At 37.5% G+C, this 12,266-nt stretch overlaps 1 protein-coding gene across 4 annotated transcripts in view; it reads right to left on the bottom strand.

Moving 5' to 3' along the window:
* The window catches only part of LOC132130775 (retinoic acid receptor RXR-alpha-A-like), a 152,041-nt gene that overhangs the window by 9,903 nt on the left and 129,872 nt on the right, over nucleotides 1-12,266 (bottom strand). For 3 of the 4 annotated variants that reach the window (XM_059542580.1, XM_059542581.1, XM_059542583.1), the window contains exons 4-6: nucleotides 6,410-6,560; nucleotides 5,664-5,843; nucleotides 3,269-3,453 (exon numbers count right to left, since the gene is read on the bottom strand). In XM_059542580.1, the coding sequence (XP_059398563.1) occupies nucleotides 3,269-3,453; nucleotides 5,664-5,843; nucleotides 6,410-6,560 (516 nt within the window). The remainder of the gene's footprint in view (nucleotides 1-3,268; nucleotides 3,454-5,663; nucleotides 5,844-6,409; nucleotides 6,561-12,266) is intronic. The other variant, XM_059542582.1, reaches the window with a different exon arrangement.

Here is a 12,266-nt window from a genome sequence, read left to right as displayed (position 1 = left end):
AATAATAAATAAATCTCACATGGGACAAACAATTATAAAAAATAAGAAATTAAATAAATATTCATTTAAAAAGTCAATTTAAAAGATCTCATACCTGAAGTAAAATAAATTTCACTTCATATTTAATATATAAATAATTCAAAATTTTTGTACGTGTGCACCTGATACGACGTAAGATGCCACACAAGGCTATAGCTTCATTTTTTATTATTATTATTGTATATAAACTATACAAAAAAACAGAAATATATCCATAGGATAAAAACTCAACAATTGCTAATATATATATAACAATGAACATAACAATGAACAATATAATAATAATGCAAAACAATATTAACCTTGGTTCGCCACTCCTCTCACAAAACACAAGCCCCCTACTGGAGATACAGCGTGACGAACCCAACCAAGATAGCGAATGAGAGACTGAGTGCTTTCTAATGTTAAGCCTGGCAGCTTCTCCCTCGTGACAGGCCTTATGTTCTCCCTCGTCTCTCTACCTTTCCCCAAACATCGGTCCTCTGTTCCCACACATCTTCATCTTCCCGAAATAACCCCCATTTACTCACATAACAGCTTCCAGAACATTTTTGCATCGGTACAGAGCAGTCCCAAAAGACGCACTTATCCGCCCAAAAACCCCCCTCTCTCTGGCTCACCTCCTCTATCCTCCTCCTCAGAGGCTGACGGCAGGCTCAAAGCTCCCGGGGACTGTCAGACTATTTCATTATTCAAACAATGCTGGAAAGTGGAGCCAATGATCACTTTAGTGGTACTGATTTGTCATGGTGCCTAGACGAGGGAGGGAGACTTCACAGCACACAGGCAAATTCAACAACTTTATCTTGCTCTGCTTCTCGCAGGGAATTACCATTCAAAACTCCACTAAAACGGGGTAAGAAGTTGGATGCGTAGAATAGTGGTTAACATGCATTCTCTGACACACTGAGAATTAAAGTTGGAATCATAGCTTAGCTGTTAGCACACATTTCAACAGTTTGAGCCGCATAAAGTTTAAGTGATAGACAAGCACCAATACTAAGAAGGTGGACTCAGCGATGGTTAGTGATATGCCAAAGTACAGTAAACTCTAAAACTATGTGCATTACTAACCACTGTGTTTACAATTACGACAATAAAATAATATGGTAAGAAATACCAGTTTGCAATATCAAGCAGCATAACAAAACTACCTAAAAAAAAAAGCCAGAACATATAGAAAACAGATGGAATATGAAGCTATAAACTTCATCAGTCATCATGTAAGTCAAACAGAAGCAAAGCTAACTAACAAAATTACTATACTCTATCATTGCTTTGTAACACAAAAGGGGACTGACAGGTAAAGAACAGCATCAGAACAATGAGAATGAGCAGAACTGATATGTGAACTGCAGTAATGAGTCATTTTCAAGCAGTGCTTCACAATGCGCTAATCTGAGAAAACAGAGACGTCTACTACTATGACATCACATATGTCCAAACATGGCCATCAAAAAGCTAAATCACTTGCATTGCACCCAAACAAGTAGAGACAGAGAAGTGCTGTCGAGCAGGGCAACACAGAATATGGCTGAAGATATCTTAGCTCTGGGGGTTCTTAAATGTCCCAAGTTGTTTTTGTAACTAGGCCTACACTAAATCTGACCCTGCAGATTTACATAGGACTGCAGCATTCAATGTTCTTTGTATCCCTCAGTTCTTGACTGTTTGATTTTTAAATGCTTTTGGAACTCTTTGGACAGAACAAAAGAGAAAATAAATAAATTACCGTATTTTTCGGACTATAAGTCGCACCTAAGTATAAGTCGCATCAGTCCAAAAATACGTCATGACGATTAAAAAAACATATACAGTACAGACCAAAAGTTTGGAAACATTACTATTTTTAATGTTTTTGAAAGAAGTTTCTTCTGCTCCTCAAGCCTGCATTTATTTGATCAAAAATACAGAAAAAAATGTAATATTGTGATATATTATTACAATTTAAAATAATTGTTTTTAAATTTATTAAACATTTTAATTAATAAATTAAAACTTTAAATTATCATTTATTTCTGTGATGCTACGCTGAATTTTTAGGATCATTATCACATGATCCTTTAGAAATTATTCTAATATGATGATTTATTATCAAAGTTGGAAACAGTTCTGCTGCTTAATATTTTTTCAGAACATGTGATACTTTTTTTAGGATACTTTGATGAATAAAAAGTAAAAAAAAAAAAAAAGAAGCTGTTTTTAAAATATAAATATTTTATAATAATATACACTACTGGTCAGTAATTTGGGGTCAGTAATTTTTTTTTCTTTCTTATTTTTTATAAAATCAATACTTTTATTCAGCAAGGATGTGTTAAATTTATAAAAAGTTATAGTAAAGAAAATATATTATTAGAATATATATATTATTAGAGTTTTTTTTATTTTGAATAAATTCAGTTCTTTTTAACCTTTTATTCATCAAATATATTAGACAGCAGAACTGTTTCCAGCACTCATAATAAATCAGAATATTAGAATGATTTCTAAATGATCATGTGATGTTACATGTGACACTGAAGGCTGGAGTAATGATGCTGAAAATTCAGCTTTGCATCACAGGAATATATATATTTTTTGAAGTATATTCAAATAGAAAACTATTATTTTAAGTTGTAATAATATTTCACAATATTATAGTTTTTTTCTGTATTTTTGATCAAATAAATGCAGGCTTGATGAGCAGAAAAAACTTCTTTCAAAAACATTAAAAATAGTAATGTTTCCAAACTTTTGGTCTGTACTGTATAAGTCGCACTGGACTATAAGTCACATTTATTTAGAACCAAGAGAAAACATTACCGTCTACAGCCGTGAGAGGGCACTCTATGTTTTCAGTGTAGACTACAGGAGCACTGAGCAGCATAGAGCGCCCTCTCGTGGCTGTAGACGGTAATGTTTTCTCTTGGTTCATTTCTCTTGGTTCATATAAAATTAATTTTGATAAATAAGTCACACCTGACTATAAGTCACAGGACCAGCCAAACTATGAAAAAAAGTGTGACTTATAGTCCGGAAAATACGGTATATAAATGATGGGGGCAGAGAGAGTCTTTTGCATGAGCACCAAGATGGAACCACTGCTCCAAAGCTCCAACACACAAAACGGTTCTTCAATGTATTTCAAGGGTCTGTTTAAGTGTGCAGGGGGCTCTTGGATTGTACAGTAAATCTGGGGTGGTTTCTCAGGCTTTAAAGAGCAAAAAGAGGAAGAGATGTCACTTACTGAATTCGAGGGCATTGGTACATTAGTTTCAATGTAAGTCTCCGTCTTGGGCTCCACAGCGAGCTCCGCTTCCAAGATCTTCTCCACAGGCATGTCTTCGTTCACGCTGCTGGTCGACTCCACCTCGTTCTCGTTGCGGTCCCTTGCTCGCTGGCGCTCCTCCTGGACGGCTGTATGTAACAACACTAGTCACGGTCACTACAGTTAATCAAACAAGAAGTCAAAACACACACACACACTGATATCAAGCTGATGCTAACAAACTATAGCACAGGTCTTCATACTTTTTGATCCTGAAAAATAAAGGACTCTCAAACATGATTATCCCCCTGCAAATATAATGTATTTTCAATTATAAAAACCTATTTAAAAAAACCTGAGAAAAAGCAGAATACCATGAAAAAAAATGGCTTTAGGGATGCAACAAATAACCGATAAAACAGATAATAATCAATAATGAAAAGAATCGACAATGGATGTCATTACGATTAGTCGCTTCTAACCACCTCTCACTGAAAACCAGTGACGTCAAATTACAGCAGTCAATAATGCATTTCTATGGACGAAATGGCGTTGGCGTGCACATGTGTGTCGAACAGACAGGAACGCAGTAAAGGGGGAGAAAATTAATATTCAGCACAATAATATTAATTTAGCTAATATATCTATTATTGGATGTTAAATTTAAGTTTAAAAGTTAACATGTAATTCAAGTATTTTATGATAGTAACTGTAAAGGGATAATGGAGTATGACTGAATATAAATGTAAGATGCTTCTTACATTAACAGAATAAAGAAGTGACAGTGCCAGATCGAATGTGTGTGTTCCAGCAGAACATTCCTCTTATCTAGATATCAATACATACATTTTTGATTGGAATATTTTTTCATTGTGTGGTAACCATTTTATAAAACGGTACTCGAAGCATGGTGTATTGTGAATTTGTCACAGCTGAAGAGGTTTCAGGCACTCCGCTTCACCCTGCAGCCGTGACTTATTCACAATACAACACAACCTCTTCCATAAACCCTTTATTCTATCATCAATTACTGTTAGTGATTTTATTTACAACTTGTTTGCATGAAAGAATGTGATGTTCGTCACGTCTTTCATCTCTACTGGCTCCTCCAACAGGCTTTAACAGATCAGACATTTGATCAGCTCAGAGAAACAGGAAGTGGTTAGTGTTGAACAGTCACTCAATCTCAACTGTGGCCAGAACGGTATTCACCACAATCCAAGCCCCTGTGGTTAGAGTGCGTATGTGCCGAGCACAGTTCATCCGAAAGACTTCAAACCCAGTTCCTATTCACAGCACATTAAAACACACAAACACTAAATGTTCTCCTTTCCCTAAATCCTACACTACTTCCCTCAACAGCGAATCACAGAGGTATCGCGGTGGTGGAGGGGTTCCGTAACGGGGGGGTTTCTGCTTTACGGAAAGTGCTGTCTGGAGGTCAGCCCAAGGGTAAAGTACTTCACCAGGAGTCAGAGAAAGGTGAGAGGGGCTGAAATCACATTAGCTTTATTTCCCCTGGAGAGAAGGGGAGCATAAATTAATTTAATCCTGTTTTTCTGCAGATCTGCTCAGCTCTTTTTGGGACAAGCGTGGCCCAGCTCTTCTGTGCCTCAGGGTGCAGTGCGAGCTTATGGGATACACAAACAGGCGAATGCAAGCAAATGATCATATCCTTGAAAGAAGCCACGATTATATAAATAAGGGAGACGAAAGGTTGCACTAAGGTCAGACAGTGGATGTCAAAGCACGTTAACAACAATCATGTGGGTATGCATGTCTGTATGTGAGCAGGTATACAAAGCAAGCTACAAAAGAGTTAATCGGTTCGCTTAAAAACAGAAAACAGGTCTCCGCAGACAGAATGATTCTAAAAACAAGAGAAAAATTCTGATATCTCATAAATACAAAATTATTCTGACTCAGGGGCAAAATATAGTCTCTCAGATCAATATTCCACCAACTGTATGTTAAAATCTTCAATTAGCATTCTACAGCACTTTTACGTCTCCTTTTTCTTCAGTGTGATAACCCACCTCTCACCTTTTCCTCTCTTTCATCTTGCTCTGCCTCGGGTTATGATTTGGGAGAAAAGATGGTCTTCTATATTTAGTGAAAGAAAGAGAAAAAAAAAACCACCTTGCATCGACGAACCATTTCCTGTTTTCACACAGAGGTGAGATTGCTTCTAATAGCGAATGCACAAAACATCTCACTCCATGGTGGAATGGTGGACCCCCATAGTGGACTTTGGAGGAGCATTTACGTAGCATTGGAAGTCACTGATTTTAATGAGAGCTGGTGGAGTGAATAATGCAATAAAATTTCAGAGGGAAAAAGAAAAATCTTCTATCCTCAACTTTATGTGCTGTACCTTCTCTTTTCATTCCCATGGCCAAACACTTCTGATAGCGGCAGTACTGGCAGCGGTTGCGCTGGCGTTTGTCGATAATACAGTCCTTGCTGTCTCGACAAGTGTAAGTCAGGTCCTTGCGCACAGTCCTCTTGAAGAATCCCTTGCACCCCTCGCAGCTGTAAACACCGTAGTGTTTACCTGTTGAAAAAAAAAATGCAAACATAGAAGCCTAAGGAGTTATGTTCAGGTCTACAATGGCAATAATTCATGGACAAGGGCTTGTGGCATTTGAATCTACAACCTTTCAGCTGAAGTGTGTTAAAATACCTTCTTCTATCCCAGCTTAATATTGCAAGACAACTATAAGTATCTTCTTGTAGAGTAAACACTGTCTCTGTGCGGCTTACAAAATACTCCACTGTTTCCCTGCTGAAAAATAAACCTGTTTAAACAAGCCAAAGCTGGTCTTAGCAAATTTCCCAGTCTGACTGAGCTTGTTTAGCTAGCCGAAGAGTTAAAAAGTGCCAAGCTGCTCTCCCAGCCTGATTTGGCTTGTTTAGCTGTGCCGCCACCTGAGAAATGCCCAAAACCCCCTACAAAAGACCTGAATGGGCTAGAAGACTGGCTGAAACCAGAAACCCAGCTTACACTGTTTTTTAAGCTGTTTTTTTTTCCACCCCAACCAGACTTGAATAATCGAAAGTTGCAAAATGTTGTACATTTGGGGCTGCACTACTGGTTTACATGTAACAGTGTTTTGGTACCTGAGGAGCGGTCGCCACAGATGGCACAGATGTGTTTGGTGAAGGAGAGGGGGGTGCCCAAGGGCTGCGATGGCACCTTCATCACACCGTTGATGCCCAGGGGCGGCTTGATATCTTCTGAGCTGCTGACAGAGTTCATGGGCGAGTTCAGCTGCAAAACATAAGCAAACACACATCATTTAGACACGTCAACATATCAGCTCTAAGGACCTGGGAGAAAAAAAGCTGAGTTCCAGAAGGCCCCGACTTTTCTGTCAGTTTCTTCAGAATGGGGCCAGCATTGAGCTTTCAGATTGATTTTGTGCCACGAGACTGAGGTTCTCTCATTTGATTATGCTCTCTCTCCTACTTCCTCTGAATGTGAGTATGCTGAGTGTGTCCCTAGCCTCATTTTTTCATATCCATCACCAGCAGTGCACATGTTCTATGCTAGAATTGCTGCAATAAAATATTTAATTGGACAGTGGAATAAAGACGTGGTTGTGTTTCTCTCTCTCTCCAAAATGTGTCTGGCTGCCCTCATCCAGACATTTTTTTGCTCTCACAAGTGTATTTTGAATGAGAAAGACACTAAGACTTACATTTCTGTGGAAATGACAGCAAAAAAATTAAAATCTAAATCCATCACAAATGTTTAATCATCAGTGTGTTTGTGCACATTTTACTCTATCATTGCAAGGTGATGATGCAACAGTTGTGCAAGAAGCAATCACAATAACAGGCACATTGTTCATTTCACTCTACGCGTGTTCATATTCAATTACACACTTTAATTATACCAGTAACACAAGAGTTTTGAGAAAATGAAAGTTGCTGATGTGTAGACACTGTGCCTAAGGGTCCAACAGGCTGTTAAAAAAAAAAATAATAATAAAAACAACCTAACAGACGCTATCTTGCCTTTGGAGAGTGAGAAAGTCACTTTGCACCGGTAACAGTGATGTTTGGATGCATTTTATTAATATTATAGTAGATGATTTACCAGCAACAGACTTGTTGGAAGGCTCTTAAAAGCATGACACAGATTTGGTAAAGGCCTTGGGACTGGCGTTGTTGGCCACAAGACAGAAACACTCATGTGAGAGCCTCCAAAGTCTTGTTCTCATGCTGTAGCTAAAACACATTTAGCAGTCAAACTAGTGAGAGGGGCCTGGTAAAGACCCCATTTAGACCAAAAGGTGCATCGTCACTTCCCACTTCACACCACGGCTATGTGTTGACGTGAGTGCAAGAGACATGCAGACTTGCTAGACTTCTGTGGAGTGCCATGACTGGACTGCCACCACAATGGAATTTCCATCACCTAAAAACATATATTGTGTTTTAGAGCATTATTACATTTACATTTATTACATTTTATTGATTTAGCAGACGCTTTTATCCAAAGCGACTTACAGATGAGGACAGTGGAAGTTGCAATGGAAATAAAATGGAAGACTCCTTTGTCTTACTAATGCCATTTTCTCAGCTAGTATTTTGCTCATCTTAAATATACACAAATAATGTTTTTTTTTTTCCCAAATATACGAAGTTTCAAATTTCCTTTTAAGCTTTCTACTAGGAAAAATTCACCAAATTCATTCACGGCTAATAACTGCATATTAATCCATCGAAAATACATTTTGGTCCAAAAATAGCAAAAACTGACTTTATTCAGCATTGTCTTCTCTTCAGTGTCTGTTGTGTGAGATTTCAAAACACTGAAGTGTAGTGATATCCGGTTCACGAACGAATCATTCAATGTAACCGGATCTTCTTGAACCAGTTTACCAAATCGAACTGAATTGTTTGAAATTGTTTGCGTCTCCAATAAGCATTAATCCACAAATGACTTAAGCGGTTAACTTTTTTAACGTGGCTGACACTTCCTCTGAACAGGGCCGTGTAGAGACCTTTGGAGGGGCAGGTGCTCAAAGTATAAAAGGGACACATGGAACAAGGCTTTAAATGGCACTGTTCAAAATATCAATACAGCAATATATTGTGATGCATTCCTTGCTGATTCGCGTATCGATATGGATGGTTATGTATTGATACAGCAGCAAATGCTTTGATGCAGTTTTGAAAAAGAAACAATAGAGAAGACAATTTTAAGTTTAAAATAATAATAGCTCTGGGATTAGAAACTGAAATGTCTTAAATTGTCCCAACCTATGGCTTTTACTTCTCTGTTCTAATAATTAAGAACAGCGGTTATAGTAAAAACTATAGAAAACACTTGTGCCTCTACATTTTCCTCTTTCTCACCAGCCTCTGTCTCCTGGCTTGCTGTTCCCTGCTCTCTTTCTGTCACTTGTGCCTCTACATGTCCCTCTTTTTCTTCCTCTATCTCCATCTCCTCATCTGATCTATTACTTTCCACTATCTGTCCATCTAGGAACAAGGCTCAATTTACTATTTCAGCATTAATCTATTATTTTAACCATCACTACTACTCTTGCACCTAATCAATAAGTCCACCTTAAATGTTGATACAAAACATTAAAAAACTGATACACTGGAATATAGTGATTAATATTATTATTACTGTTGTAGTTGTTATTGTCTAAAATTGAACACCTTTGCAATGTAAACAAATGACAGGCTACATATGTTATTCATATCCTTCACACTGCACTTTGATGTCAGGTATATTATGCATTTTTTATTGACATTGATATTTTTACATTTATTTCCAGAGAGATATTATTGAGTTTACAGGCTAAAGTGGTCTTGCTGTTGTAAACACTGTTGCTATTGTAGAAAAAAACAAAAAATTGCGTCACATTTAAAATATAATTATATAATTAATTTCTGAATTGTTTTTATTTTTATAATGATAATTCAGAGAATGAGAAAATCTGAATAAGCCTTACCAGTGTTGTGATAATTATTTTTAAGGCACTCAACGTGTTAAAAAATAAATAAGTACTGTAATATAATAAAAGTTTAGTCAAATAACATAAAAAAGACCAGTCCCCTCGATGCCTGTGAAACGTTTCTCCCTCAAACAGCACGCTACCGTTACTTCTACACTACAGGCTACACACAGCAACATATCTGCATGTTCTCACATCACATCGTTCTTGTAAAATAATAATAAGTAAATAAACATCAAAATAATTTAGCTTAGAATGAAACACCACTTACCAGCTGCCACGGTGTTGAAAATATCCTTTAGCAATTAAAAAATGCACGTGCGGCGTGAGGAATCGTCCCGGTCAGGTGAAAGGTCATCATGTTGGTCATTTTATTTACGGCTAAATTATTATTAATAAATTGTACTAATATTATGATTGGGCGTGGGCAGGCATTCACAAAAGGGTATCTTATTACAAAAAAATTTCGAGGAAATTTTGCTTTGACAAAAGGGCACTTAAGGGGCAAAGGAGCAGGTGCTCTAGTGAACCAGCTCTTTCGGACAATTCGATCAAATAAACCAGTTGAAAAAAAAAAACGGTTCACCGGTTCTTTTGCGCTCGATGTAATATCATTAGCGATGACTGCCCTTCATTCAAGCCTTCAGTTTACCCGCGCTTATAACATAAGCACAGAATCCATTCAGAATCAATCACCAAAAGAATCAGTTCGGTTCAGATGAGCTGTGAATCAGTCTGCTTCACACTGAATCACACATGTGCAGTATCATCAGCTCCTCGGTTCTCGAATCAGACGCGTCTGACAGAAACGTTTCGCGGTTCAGTGTACAAATAAATGTCGAAATAATTATTATTTATTATTGTTCTGCGTAGTTTGAAGAGACATTTTTTTTAAATCTTTATCCCGGATATATATATTTTTTAATCAGGAAGAGGATGGGGGGTCAAATGGGGGGTCAGAGCGTTTTTTTGCAGGGTCTTGAGACCCCCCAAGACCCCCCCTGGCACCGCCGGTGCCTACAGGTTGACCAGGACCCCGATGTGAGGCAGAAAGATTTTAAGATGAAACCGTTTTAAACTCTTGCCAGTTTGTTAGTTATCTTGTATTATATTACAGTGAACCAATCAATCGTCACAAAATGGCAGCAGCATTATGACATATGACATAATTAAGCAATTGTACACATAATATTGAATTGAGTTTTAATATTTTATTAGCTAACCAAATGCAAAGCTTCCACAAAGTGGAAAGTGCTGACTTCAGTTACCTGGATGAGCCGGTGTTATCAGCTTTTTTACCGGTTTTTTATCAAGGAATAACATAACTTAGAATGCCGCAACTGACCAATCAGAATCAAGTATTCCACAGAGCAGTGTAATAAAATGCATGTAAAGGATACTGAACTCTGGCATTAACAGCATATCAGTGAATCTTCTTTTGATGCTAAGAATTTGTGTGATTCTGGAGTGTCCTTTTCAGCATTGTGTACAGTATATGTTATTTGATCCCACTGATTACTGAAAATATAGATGGGACTTTTACCCACATTAGGGTATTTCACAAAGTTTGTGGTTTGTATACTGATTCCATTCATTTTGCCTTTTGTTGATGACGTAAGACACTATGGTAGTCTTCATATCAAATCCAAATCTAATAAGTTTTTCTGTCAATAGAAGTAATAGAAATATAAGTGTCCAAATTTAAGAAATACCCACATATGGAATGACTTAACATAGTTAATCACCCTTACAGTGCAGTAATAGACATTGCACTATAGACCCCCTGAGGAACAGTTCCACTCATTCTCTACTATAGGAGAGGAAGAATTGTATAAACTTGTTAAATCATCTAAACCAACAACATGTATGTTAGACCCTATATCATCTAAGCTCCTAAAAGAGGTGCTTCCAGAAGTCATAGATCCTCTTCTGACTATTATTAATTCCTCATTGTCATTAGGATATGTCCCCAAAACCTTCAAACTGGCTGTTATTAAGCCTCTCATCAAAAAAACACAACTTGACCCCAAAGAACTAGTTAATTATAGACCAATCTCGAATCTCCCTTTTCTGTCCAAGATACTAGAAAAGGTGGTATCCTCTCAATTATATTCCTTCTTAGAGAAAAATGGTATATGTGAGGATTTCCAGTCAGGATTTAGACCGTATCATAGTACTGAGACTGCTCTCCTTAGAGTTACAAATGATCTGCTCTTATCATCTGATCGTGGGTGTATCTCTCTATTAGTTTTATTGGATCTTAGTGCTGCGTTTGACACAATTGACCACAACATTCTTTTGCATAGACTTGAACACTTTGTTGGCATCAGTGGAAGTGCATTAGCATGGTTTAAATCGTACTTATATGACCGCCATCAGTTCGTAGCAGTGAATGAAGATGTATCCTATCGATCACAAGTGCAGTATGGAGTACCTCAAGGCTCAGTACTGGGGCCGCTACTCTTCACGCTTTATATGTTACCCTTGGGAGATATCATCAGGAAACATGGTGTTAGCTTTCACTGTTATGCTGATGATACTCAGCTCTATATTTCTTCGCAGCCCGGTGAAACACACCAATTTGAAAAACTAATGGATTGCATAGTCGATATAAAAAACTGGATGACGAGTAATTTTTTACTGCTAAATTCTGAAAAAACAGAGGTGTTAATTATAGGACCTAAAAACTCCGCTTGTAATAACCTAGAACACTGTCTAAGACTTGATGGTTTCTCTGTCAATTCTTCGTCATCAGTTAGGAACCTAGGTGTGCTATTTGATCGCAATCTTTCCTTAGAAAGCCACGTTTCTAGCATTTGTAAAACGTACTCGGTTACTAAACGTAACCTCGGTTCTCTCTAGAAGAGCGAACGAGTACTGCGTCTTAGCTAAGACGCTACGGGAAAAGTCTCTTTTCACGAAATACTGAAGCAAAAAATTATCCTTAATTTTGTATTTTTGTAAAGCGCATTTGCAGCAGTACACAGCCATAGACGAGA

This window comes from Carassius carassius, chromosome 47 (assembly GCF_963082965.1).
Source record: "Carassius carassius chromosome 47, fCarCar2.1, whole genome shotgun sequence".
Classification (NCBI taxonomy): domain Eukaryota; kingdom Metazoa; phylum Chordata; class Actinopteri; order Cypriniformes; family Cyprinidae; genus Carassius; species Carassius carassius.
This window is presented reverse-complemented; position numbering and strand designations above follow the sequence as displayed.